Below are 13,149 nucleotides of genomic sequence, written 5' to 3'. Positions count from 1 at the left end.
GGGGCCCCGGTGCGAGTTTTACATTGGGGCCCCCCAAGAACTCTATACGTAGCAATTGATACGGCGCAACAAAACCTGCCAAGGTCATCTGCAGTGTCAGAGGTGCCAGAAGGGGATGGGGAACAGCTTCTTAATGATTACTACCATTCAAAGCATCTATAGAAGTGATCATTACCAACACAGGACCAATAAACAGCTTATACTTTGGTTTAGGAAGGGCCCCATGGGGCCCCTCTGGCCCAAGGGCCCCGATGCGGTCGCTACCTCTGCAACCCCTATTGCTACGCCCCTGGCCGTAACATGTCTGAGGCTTTAGGCCTGTTCCTGGTTTCTACTTTCACTGCATCTGGATTTGAATGTTTACTAGTCAATTATGCAATATATGTTTGCTTACTTTTTTTATGGCATGCTTAGAGCATGTGATTGTGAGATAACCTTACTTAATTTGTTTTCTTAGGTAGCATCTCTTGCCTGTTCTGGGATCCTGTGCAGCGTTATCTCTTTTCTGGGTCATCAGATCACAGTATTATATTATGGGATATTGGCGGACGACAAGGACGGACGCTGATTCTACAAGGACATCAGTAAGAGATTTACAGAGCACTCGCTTGTCACATTCTTTCTCTTGTGCATCACAGCTCCATCTTGCTCTAGCATCCATCTAGCATCAGCATGAAGGTGCGTCTGGCCCTGGGCCAAGACTAATTTAGTTTGAGCGGTATAGAATGACGTCCACTCCAGAGTCACGGATTACGTAGCTGCCTTGTTAGACTCATTAACTTGAAGGAACGTAATGTCAATGCACATAGTTCGGTGTATGAGGCATGTCACTAATGGAGACATGGATTCTGTCCTCAATGGATTGAAAGACATTACATTGCTTGTCATTACTATAAGTGGAAATCAGAATTAACCCTTACACTCAACGCTTACACTTGCAGCAAGGCATAACAAACAGCAATAAAAACCTGCCAAAGAAAATGGAGGATCTTAGATCTCCAAAAGTGCTGCACCATTCTCAAATTTACCCAACCCACCACAATCATCCTTAGGTTTGGTCCACACATACCAGCATGCAAGCAGCCAATTCATGCATACACCTTGAAATTTAGACCAAGAGCAGCTGGTTGGATGCTTAAAGTTTGCCTTCATGAAAACAGAAGATATTTGCGATTTATTCAGATTGGAGTGAACATTTGATGTCTACCACGTGAGGGCTTTTTGGTCCTTTGTAGCCCCTTACAGACTTCTAGAAGTTCTGGTTCACCATGAGCTTGCTGGGCAATCTGTTATTCTGGGTGTAAGTCCTACCCCATAGAGCCACATGAATCCATGTCATGCACTGATGAGGATCAACCAATCTGAAACAGTCTGTATGCATGTTGGATTATTGTTGCTTGGTACAATTAACAAGTTGACACATCATTGCATTCCAGCTGTTCTGATGGTGTGTTTACCTTACAGGGACAACAAAGGATAATTTGCATATTCAGTAGTTATGCATCGTGGGAGACATCAAATATTCACTCCAATCTGAAAAATTGCAAATACCTTCTGTTTTAAGAAGGCAAACTTTTTTTTTTTGTTTTGCATTACATTTTGGTAAGGTCCTTAGTAGCCCCTTCCACACTCCTAGGAGTTCTGGTTCACCATGAGCTTGCTAAGTAATATCTAATTCTTTATTTAAAAGGAACATAGGGTGAGGGATATAAAGGTTGTTATATGTATTTCCTTTTAAACAATACCAGTGGCCTGGCTGTCCTGATATTTCTGGTCAGTAGTGGATGAATGATGCACCTTAAACAAGCATGCAGCTATTCTTGTCAGAAACGCCTGATCTGCTGCATGCTTGTTGAGGGTCCATGGTTAAACGTATTGGTAAGGATCAGCAGGACAGCCAGGCAATGTGCCTTGTTGGAAAGGATAAAACTATGGCAGCCTTTTATGTGTCTCGCTTCGGGTTTCCTTCTAAAGGTTAAGAACTCCAGTTGCTTTTAGTCTAAATTTCAGGTTATATGCATGCTGGGCCAATCTTAAAGGAAATATCAACCAATTTAAGCTAGGCAAGCTCTACTTACCCCGGGGCCTTATCCAGCCCATTGCAGCCGACATGTCCCTTGTCGCTGCTCCGCTCCCAGCCCTTGCAAGGTCGTCCTCTACTGCGCCTGCATGAGCGCTGCTGTTAATCACCCGCACGTGGACTGGAGTGTTCTTTGCATTTGATTTGGCCACATCCCTTTCCACCTCACTTTCCCCTGTTCATAGTATGTGCAGGATGAGGGCACAATTATGAATAAGGACACAATTGTCTGAAACATGTCAGCCTTTCTTTGCTCTTATATGGATGTCTAATAAAGTGTATGGAAGCTACTTGTTGGTGAGTGCGGACATTTTCCTTTCTCCTATGTGTAGAATGACCATGGTTATTTTCTATTTTTATATATTTAAGTTGTATGTTTTTTGTTTTTTTATTGAATTATACAGAATTTTGTTTCAATATTGAATTGGGTAGTTTCCATAGTAACTGCAGACTTGAGTGGATTTTGAGGGATTTACAGACAATTACAGACAATTTCCAGATTTTTCGGACTATAAGACGCACCTAAGTTTAAAGGACAACAACCAGGGGAAAAAATATGTACTAAACCTGGTGTATCCATGGTGATGGGGCATCTTGTGGATTATGCCCCCTTTGTACCTCATGCCCCCTTGTACCCCTTGTGTCTCCCTGTGTCCTCCTCTGTCCCCCTTGACTCCTTCTGTGTCCTCCTCAATGCCCTTTGTGACCTCCTGTGTCATCAGTTCCCCCCCTGTGTCGTCCTCTGCTTGGGAACAGTACAGGGAGTCCCTGACATTGCGGCAAGTTGGAGGTTTTTTTTGGCAGGCGTTCGCAAGTCAGGAACCCCCTGCATTTGAACTAGAAGACACAGTGACTTTTTTCCCCCCATACATTTTGGGGAGAAAGATTCTTATAGCCCAAAAAAATGCAACGTTTTTTTCAGCTCAAATTTGTGATAAATTTTGGCCATCCAGCTTATGTGTGTACAGAAATTCCCTGTCTTCTGTATCCAATATCCGCTCCGCCTAAGTGTTGAAGGCTACCTGGCAGACTTTTGGCTGAGTTGTCTGTACAGCTAGATATTTAGCAAGTGGAGGATCTTGTCAGTGCTGTAAAGGTGTTTGGTGGTTTTTGTGTCTCCCCAGTGACAAAGTGCAGGGAGTGTGTTATCTGCAGCTTACACGCCAGCTGGTGTCCTGTTCAGTGGATGGGGGAATCTGTGTGTGGAATATGGATACTGAGAGGGAAGAGGTGAGTCCTGCTTTCACTGTTGCTTTGTTTTTATTCCAGCACTCAGGAAATGGCAGTTCGTGTAATGCCCTTTCATTGGTTTCATAATCACAACCTTTGTAAGAAAATTGCAACATCTTGGCTTTGAAGACCTGGCATTTGTTAGAAACGTTTTAATGTATTTATGACTGAATGGCCAAAAAATTAGACACGCCCCTTATTTGAAAGTAAACCAAACCAGTCCAACAGTGACGTAGAGTAATGTAAAAATGTGGCATCTCTTATATAGGGAACGTTTGGCTTCGGACGATGTAGTTCTCACGGAAGTTAATGTCAAAATGGATAAGACAAAATAATTAAGTGACTTTGAACGAGGGATGATTGTTGGTGAAATTACGTCTCTTTAGGATTTGCTCACCCAATAGTATCTCGGGTGTTTAGAGAGTGGCAGTTAATATAAAAACTTCAAGGGATTTAGGACTATTCTGGTCGAAAAAAGGCTAGTGAAAGAGAAAGGTGAGTAGCGCACATAGGGCTTGATTCACAAAACCGTGATAACTGATAGCACAGCGGTTATCACGCAATCTGCCACATTCACAAACCTTTACACACGAACGGAATCCTTTACGCGCGCAAACCTTCGCGCACGGCAGGTCGCGTGATAACTGCTGTGCTATCACGCTTTTGTGATTCAAGCCCATAGTCCGCAGCAACAGGCAACAACACAACAAATTACAGCTGAATTCAATGCAGGTACATCACGAAGCCTATCACAACACATAACAAGACGGACTTTGCATAGAGTAGGCTTTAGCCGCTGGAGACCGCTGAGTGCCTTTGGTATCACAGAAAAATAGGAAGAGACCCCTGTTGTGGGCCCTTGCCACCGTGATGGATTGGTCTCAGATTGGTTTGAGTAACATCTATCACAGTTTAACCTGCTTCCATGGGCAGCTCAGTGCCCTGACCTAAATTCTATTGAGCATTTGTGGGAGCTTCGAAACGCCACAATCCAATCTGACCCAACTTACAGCTTCCATTATGTCAACATGGGCCAACATTCCTCCGCAACGGTATCAGCATCTTGTTGAGTCCATGCCAAGAAAAATTTCTGCTATTATCAGAGCTAAAGGTGGACTAACTTATTTGAGGGTGTCTCTAATTTTTTTTGGCCAGATAAAGCATTGCATTGAATCCACAAAATTGGGCGGATTTATGACATCCTACTGTGCACAAGCAGTATACTTCCTGTCAGAGTAGCCTGTGCTACATACACTTCCTGTCAGAGTAGCATGTGCTACATACACTTCCTGTCAGAGTAGCATGTGCTCTTCACTTGTGCAATCCTTCCTACTGCCGTGTAGGTAGCGTGACCGTGATACTTCACTAGCTTAAATTGGCAACTACTTTTGCATTTAAAAATTATCTGCATAGACTCCCCAGTAATTGGTGGTGACCCAAGTAGCTTTGCATTCACCTCTTATAGAGTGCCAATAATCCCCGTGCACTTCCAGTCTTCTATGCTAGCCAGTTCATCTGTCCTCAATCTGTGTAGCCAAGTTTGACTGCAATTCAGCAAAGAGCATCTCTCTGCTTTTGATCCCTATTAAGTACAGTCCCCTCTATAATTGCAGGAATTTGAAAGGTTTAATTGGTTTTTATGTGCCCAAATGTTGTTGAAAATGTCATTTTAATAACAATTGGCCCACGGACAGTGCTAATGTGTTTTAATTCTAATAAACAAAAGAAGAAAGCGATCCTGCAGTGCTCCAAGGCTCTTCTTTATTGTAACTCAGTCAGTTTAAATCTTCATCCAAAAAACATACACGTTTCTCATAGAAAGGCAAATGTAACTGACATACCCTATTGAGGTCCTGGCTGTGGGCAATGTGGGGGTGGCAGCTGCTACATTTGCCTTTCTATGAGAAACGTGTATGTTTTTTGGATGAAGATTTAAACTGACTGAGTTACAATAAAGAAGAGCCTTGGAGCAGTGCAGGATCGCTTTCTTCTTTTGTTTATTACATATTCTACCTAGTTCATTGATCTGTGCACGCAAGAGGCTATACCCTGCACCCCAATACCGTGTTGGAAACCCCCCCTAAGGCTTTTACCCACAGTGCCAGCCCCTTTGACTCTATCTATTAACTGTGTTTTAATTCTGTAGGCCCTCTGCAGTATATCGTATATACTAGCATATAAGCTGACCCATGTATAAGCCGAGGTACCCTCTTTCCCTCAGAAACCAGGAAAATGTGATTGACTTCCGTATAAGCCCCCTCCCCAGTAGCCAGATGTGCCCCAGTACCCCCATCCCCTCTCCCAATAGCGATATGTGCACCAAGGATGATGCAGCTGTGCCTCAAGACGCCACTAGATGGTGTCATAGTTATGAGACACAGCATTTGCCACACAGGAAGAAACCCCTATAATGGCACCAGTGACACGTCGCTTGCATGCTTTGCTCCACAACTGTGGCCAGAAAGATCAGCAGGACAGCCAGGCAACTGGTATTGTGGTTGTGTAAAAAGAAAGAAATATGGCAGCTTCCATGTTTTTCGCCTCCGGTTCCTCAACATGCCATGGGTAGATCTCTCCAATAGAGAGAGAAATGCGCAAAAAAAAAAAAAAATCTACGTTATTATGCTTTGTAATTTTCTTTGTATTTGACTACTGGGGATTTTTTAGATTTTTTATTTTAGTATTTTTATATAGCGTTTTGGCTGCTATAACTTACCACTACTCACTGCTTGTGTTTCCTGTATCTCACATTGATGACTTCAAGGCTCCTCAGTGGTTAGAAAGTGATTCGTGTCAGAAGTGTGCACAGCCTTTCTTCTGGAACATTAAGCAGATGTGGGACACAAAGACACTAGGGCTGAGACAGGTCTGTAGAGTTACTAATACTCCTCACTTTCTCTATCTAACACTTTTTTTTTTCTCTTCTCCATGTGCTCCTGATAAACACCATACAATAAAGCCATGTTTCTCTGTTTCAGCACCACTGCAGGAAGTGTGGTCAGGCAGTCTGTGGAAAATGCAGCTCCAAAAGATCCAGTTACCCCATCATGGGCTTTGAGTTCCAGGTGCGGGTTTGTGACTCCTGTTATGAGACCATCAAAGAAGAGGAGTGAGTACAGTATGATTCAGCTGAACAACCAATGCTGTATTTATTACTGAAGCACTGTGGCCATACTTGCTATGGACTCTAAAGGTGGCCATACATGGTACAATTTTTCAATTAGATAATTTAGTTTGATTATTCCATTAGATCGAATATAAAGATTTTTCCAGCATGTCCGATCATTTTTCCCGAAAAAACGGGATAATCGTTCGAATTTCTTGAGCGAAAAAAAAAAATATTTTCAACTTTCATTCAATTCGATCAATTAGATTGAATAAACGGGAAAATCGAATGTTTTTATTGTACCGTGTATGGCCACCATAAGGCTTGGTTCATACTAGTTGCAGTTGCTTAGCAATTGCGTTTTTGCAAAGCAAATTTTTTTTTCTCCCAAGCGATTTTCGAATGAATGTGTTATTTTGCAACATTGCTTCAAGGACAATCACTGCAATTAGAACACTTCCATTGTAGTTTGTCACAGCGCATTGCTGAAAATCTTAAAAAAAAAACAAAAAACTGCAGTGTGTACTACGGTCCTAAAGGTGGATGAAAAATTAAATTTCTTTTCAGTTTCAATATTTCAATTGAAAGTATTTAACATTAGAGAAACTTTAGTGTATACAGTGTAATATAATAAAATTGATTGTTTTTCCATAGGCATGTATTATTAGTTAGTGTCTTCCCATTGTGATTTACATTCTGCCCCGATTTACATTCTCACATTTATCAGGGATACTGGCATCTTGACTGCTAGCAAGGCCAATCGCTGTGGAATTGTTCTGGAGAAGGATGTATGACATCATAGCCTAGGCTATACATTACTGGTTACATACCAATATACACCCACTTATGGATATTAGAAGTATTTCTGACACTGAAACCAGGATAATTGGACTAGGTCCACACTGCTCATTGCAGTGCTGTGGATGATTACAGTGCATACACGTGTCTGTTGTATTGGACTTCGTAATAGCGTGGCTATTATGACAAGTCCCACTTGTATCCAGAAAAGTTTTGAATTGTTGTAAAGGGGCCCATACACTCAGCCGATTTTCTTGCCGACCGATCGATCGATCGATTGAAAATCGGTTGGCCAATCGACCGATCGATGGCCGATTTCTATCGATTTCGATGGATTTCCATCGAACTGGCAGGGTGGAAAATTTAGGTCGATCTGATGAGATTGCTTATCAGTTTGCATTGGCCTTAATGGAAATCTGATGGCAAAAAAATGCCATCAGATCGAATTTCAATAGATTTCAAACTGAAATCTATTGGAATTCTATCCTGGTAAAAAAATGTTCTAAAAACGCATCAGATAGATCATCAGATGCATTTCTTATTTATCTGCTGCCAATCTGACGAGTGTATGGGCACCTTAAGTTTGCATGGGTGAATGTATCCAGTAGTTAACATTGGAGCATTGGTGAATGTATCCTGTAGTTAGCAAAAGCATGAAATCTATTGAAAATATGTGCACTTCCTGCTGGGTTTCCCAGGTCTCCCCATCTATGTAGGAGCTTACACTCACTTATCCGCTGGCCTGTGTCTTCTCTTCACCGCCTACTCTCCTTCCTGTGTCTTCTGTTGCCTGTGTAAACACTAGTGGCAAAACACTAGGGGGCACGTACCTTGCATGATCACTAGAGGCCTCTAGTATTTGACCTCTAGTATTTGTGGCACCCCGGGAGAGAAGAGACTTGAAGGAGCAACTGACGGTGGAGAGAAGACACACCAACTGTGAATATTCTTTGAATGGATACTTAAAGGATTTCCAAGATGAGGAATTAAATCTAGTTTTACTTACCTGGGTCGTCTTTCATCCCCTAGGAGTGATCTTGGTCCCTTGTCACAGTTCCGGTCTTCTCCAGGGTCCCGCTGCCATCCTGTAAGGATCGGCATCTATTGCGCATGCACACCCATGTCAGTAGCGTACTGTGCAGGCACAGTATGCTCCCGGTGATGTGGGTGTGTTCTCACGCGGTGTGGGCCCCTGCATGCGCAGAATACTATACTTAGAGGCTGCCAGCGGGACCCTGGAGAAGACTGGGGCTGCAGTGAGGGACAAAATGACTGACTTTTAGCATCTGGAAGATAAATCTTACTAATAGATGTCTTGCTGAAGTCTACGAATCTATCTAGTGTGTGGCAAGATTAATCTCAGAGGGATTGATTGTTTTTTAGCCACATCTGGTGCCCATCTATAAATGTTTGGGCTCCTTTTTAACAATGTTTGAGGCCCTCTGAAGAGCAATACACCAGAACAAAACCATCCACCCAGGCTTTTGGTTTAATTTTGTCCCGATATTTTTTGCGATAATGTACCCTAATTGAGGTTTTTGGTTTTTCATGGTACTACTTGACCACTAAAAAAATCTGTTTTTCTTATCAAAACACAAAGTATGAACTACTCTGGAAAGTTTTTGTATGGAAACAATTTCCAGAACAATCAGGCCCCGTTCACACTGCACACGTTTCCAGCCGCGTTTTGGAAACTCGTGCAGGTGGCCGACACGCATGACATCAGACAGTGCATAGAGTGCACTGTCTGATGTTCACACTGCATGCGTTCCGGACCTGTGCGGTCCGGGAACGCATGCTGCACGCATTTTTTTGCTAAAACGCGTGGCTGTCCCATTCACTTTTCAGTGATGGGATCAGCCACGCAACGCATACAAACGCGGATGGCGTGCGTTCGTACGCATTGCGTTGTGCGTGCCCGTCCGCGTTTGTAATGTGAACGAGGCCTCAGTATTTTCGTTTAGTCCACAGTTTTTATTATTCACTTTATCCAAATGTAAAATGGATACATTTGTGTAACTGTCAGAAGTGACCATTTCCGTTGGCTTTGATTAATAATGGTTGAATAGAAAATAATAAATTTCACATCCATGTAACTACCATAGCAGGACACAGATTAGTGTCTGGATTTCTGAGAGGTTTGCCAATTTTGGGGGGGGGATCAGTGCAGTTGCATGCTTGGATCCACAGAAACATGTAAAAAGCCAAGAAATCACAACACGTAGGAGTCCCTCGTCGTTCAGCTGCGATCAGCCCCAGTAATTGGCACAGTCACATCAGCCTAGGTTACTGCACATGTGCAGTAGCCCAGACTGATCACTACTGAGCCTATTACCGGGGCTGATCGCGGCTGAATGGCAGACCGCGGGAGGACAGCAAGGGACTTACATGTGCTTATGCTGCAGGAGGAAGCAACGGGTAAGTATCGGTGGTTCTTATATTTACAGCTCTGGTACACTTTAAGATGACTGGAGATTGTAGAGCAGGCCTAACATTGTTGGGTTTGTATAAATATTCACCATTTCAGATTTTTTTTTTTTGTGAATTCAGAGATGTTATATTAAATGTTAAATGCGTACAGTATTATGATGCATATTAGATGTAAAACTGTAAGGTTCTTCTGGAATTACAATTTATTTTTTTGGTCAAAGAAAGTAATGCTTTCATTTCTTTCATGAAGTCGGACACCCCTGGCTACCTTCCACGAGGGTAAACACAACATCTGTTTCATGACAATGGACATCTCCAGATCACTGATGGTCACGTGTGGAACAGATCGGCTAGTTAAGGTAGGCATGGCTGAAGATCTGCTTGGTTTTTCATTATAGGCGGCCATACATTGGTCGATTTGCCATTAGATTCGACCAACAGATAGATCCCTCTCTGATCGAATCTGATCCCGATCACAATCATGAAACCGATCACAATCTGTGGTGGTGCTGTCGCTGCCTCCCCCCCCCCCCCCCGACAGAAATCAATTGTTTGCGCAACGATTTCACAGCAGATTCAATCACCGTGATCAAATCTGCTGTATATCGGCTGGAAAATCGTTAGGTATATGGGCCCCTTAACATGTTTGGACATATGAATGATTTATTTTAATTCCAACATTCTATAGCAGAAAAATTAAGATTTGCCTTTTCAGTCTCTGTAAAAAGTATGTACACATTTGGCTGTAACACCAGCTATTGCTCCATCTGGCCATAAACAAGTTTAAGAAGCTGCTTCTGAGGGCAGAGACACACTGCAGAGTGCTTTTCCACCCGTTTTTTTAAAAGCCGGTTTCTGTTGTCTTGTATTGAAAAAGTGTTTTTTGTTTTTTTTAAAATTGTGATCGCTGCAATTTTTAATGCAAGTCAATGGGAGCATGATTTTAAAAACAAAAACCGATCGGCGCTCTGCAGTGTGTCTCTGCCCTTAGAAAAGCACTTCAATCTCTGACATTGACCTGCAAGATTTATGTGTTAATGTTTGAGGGATTTCTTGCATGTACTGACTTTCTCAAGTTATGCCACAGTGCCCCAATGGGATGCAGATCTGAGATTTGACCTGACCATTCCTCCATTTCTTTATCTCCCCCCCCCCCCCCCCCTCATATTTTTATTTTTGCCAATTTTGTCAATCAATTGGAATGTTTGGGCCATTGTTATGTTACAAGTAGGAGTGTTTGAAGAGATACAAATTTTATGCAAATGTATGCCGTTCCAAAAATGGACCAATCATTTTAAACACTGGTTTAAATTACATAGTTATTTGGGTTGAAAAAAGACATACGTCCATCGAGTTCAACCAGAGAACAAAGTACAACACCAGCCTGCTCCCTCACATATCCCTGTTGATCCAGAGGAAGGCAAAAAACCCTTACAAGGCATGGTCCAATTAGCCCCAAAAGAGAAAAAAATTCCTTCCCGACTCCAGACAGATGGCAATCAGATAAAATCCCTGGATCAACATCATTGGGCATTACCTAGTAATTGTAGCCATGTCCTCTAGTCCTTTGAGAAGGCCTAGGGACAAAAAGCTCATCCGCCAAGCTTTTGTATTGCCCTCTGATGTATTTATACACGTTAATAAGATCCCCTCTAAGACGTCTCTTCTCTAGACTAAATAAACCCAGTTTATCTAACCTATCTTGGTAAGTATGACCTTCCATCCCACGTATCAATTTTGTTGCTCGTCTCTGCACCTGCTCTAAAACTGCTATATCTTTCCTGTAATGTGGTGCCCAGAACTGAATTCCATTTTCCAGATGTGGCCTTACTAGAGAGTTAAACAGGGGCAATATTATGCTAGCATCTCGAGTTTTTATTTCCCTTTTTTATTGCATCCCAAAACTTCGTTCGCTTTAGCTGCAGCGTTGGACCCAGTACAGACCCCTGTGGGGACCCCACTGCTAAGTCTCCCATTTTGAGTATGATCCATTGACCACAACTCTTTGTTTTCTGTCCATTAGCCAGTTCCCTATCCATGAACACAGACTCTTCCCCAGTCCTTGCATCCTCAACTTTTGCACCAGACTTTTGTGTGGAACAGTGTCGAAGGCCTTTGCAAAGTCCAAGTATATCACATCTACAGCATTCCCAATATCCACATTAGCTTTCACTACCTCATAAAAGCTGAGCATGTTAGGCCCCGTTTACACTTGCGTTTTTGCAAAAAACGGAAAGGATGTCCGGATCCATTCCGTGCGCATCCGGACCGGTTGCGTACGGTTGCACTCCGGATCCGTTCCGTTTGCATCCGGATTTTCATCAGTAGGTGATCAGGTTGATATCCGGATCCGTTTTTAAAGAGATACAGACTATATAAATTCTTGGGGTCTGGAAGGTCTGCAGAAGCACTGGGGTCATTGTTGGAGACAGCCTGACGTGTGGAGACCATCCTTAGATATAGACACTGCAGTTTGGACCATGGATCTAGTGTTTTTGTACTCCTTTTACCTGGGAATTGTCTCCTTTTTGATTTCTACCTATACTATGTGGGAAGAAGGCGTGCCCCTTTGCAGGAGATGGTGGGTGCACCAGGCAGGTAGCTGCTGCACCTGTAGAATCAGGTCCTCAGGTGTGTAGGGCCTCACCTCTTCGTCCGACATGCTGCCAAATATCTCCAGCCACAAGTCACTGCTGCTCCACTCCTCAAATGCTGGGCCCATGAAAACGCATAGGAAGTGGGTAGAACATCCAGATTTTTTTTATAGCCAGTGTGTTGCCTCCTTTCCGTTTCTCATTGGTTCAGCTGTGCGGATGGTGCAGTCAGGATCCGGTCCGGGTGCGGCGGCCGGATCTGACGTACGTGAAAAATAGAGCAAGTTGGAAAAGTGTCCGGTCTGCACGGAACGGACGAGTATGTACGCATCCATAGACGATCATTGGATTGCCAAACGTCCGTTCCGTTTGTACAGTATACATTCCGGATCCGGTCCGGAAAATCCTGACTGCTAACGCAGTGTCCTTCCCTTGTAGTACATTATCCCAGTTCACCAAACTTAGTGCCTGCCTGAGTTGATTGAACTTAGCTTTTCTAAAATTCATAGTTTTAGGGGTTCTGCTGCCCCACGGCCTATCAGTCACCAGATCAAATGTTATCATGTTGTGATCACTATTTCCCAAATGTTCTTGAACCTGCACATTTGATACATTATCTGGTCTATTAGAAATGATCAGATCCAGTAAGGCATTCCCCCTAGTTGGTTCAGTTACCATTTGAGTCAAGTAATTGTCCCGTAGTGTTGCCAGAAATCTGCTGCTTTTACCAGAATGGGTAGCCTCAATACTCCAGTCAATGGCCTCAATTCACTAAGATCATGCTGGAGATAATAAGGCAAGTAAGGGCTGGTGCACACCAAAACCCGCTAGCAGATCCGCAAAACGCTAGCAGATTTTTAAACGCTTTTTTTTATTTTTATGAGGCGTTTTGCTAGCGTTTTGCGGATTGC

General features: G+C 43.0%; 1 protein-coding gene across 1 annotated transcript in view; it reads left to right on the top strand.

Moving 5' to 3' along the window:
• Positions 1-13,149, top strand: part of WDFY1 (WD repeat and FYVE domain containing 1) — a 49,808-nt gene that overhangs the window by 27,950 nt on the left and 8,709 nt on the right. Inside the window, exons 7-11 of the mRNA XM_068279193.1 lie at positions 458-584; positions 3,205-3,310; positions 6,075-6,176; positions 6,289-6,419; positions 9,895-10,003. Coding sequence (XP_068135294.1) covers positions 458-584; positions 3,205-3,310; positions 6,075-6,176; positions 6,289-6,419; positions 9,895-10,003 — 575 coding nt within the window. The remainder of the gene's footprint in view (positions 1-457; positions 585-3,204; positions 3,311-6,074; positions 6,177-6,288; positions 6,420-9,894; positions 10,004-13,149) is intronic.

Source organism: Hyperolius riggenbachi, chromosome 4, assembly GCF_040937935.1.
Source record: "Hyperolius riggenbachi isolate aHypRig1 chromosome 4, aHypRig1.pri, whole genome shotgun sequence".
NCBI classification, from domain to species: Eukaryota; Metazoa; Chordata; class Amphibia; order Anura; family Hyperoliidae; genus Hyperolius; species Hyperolius riggenbachi.
The sequence above is the reverse complement of the archived record's forward strand: the minus strand, read 5'-3'. Positions and strand labels throughout refer to the sequence as shown.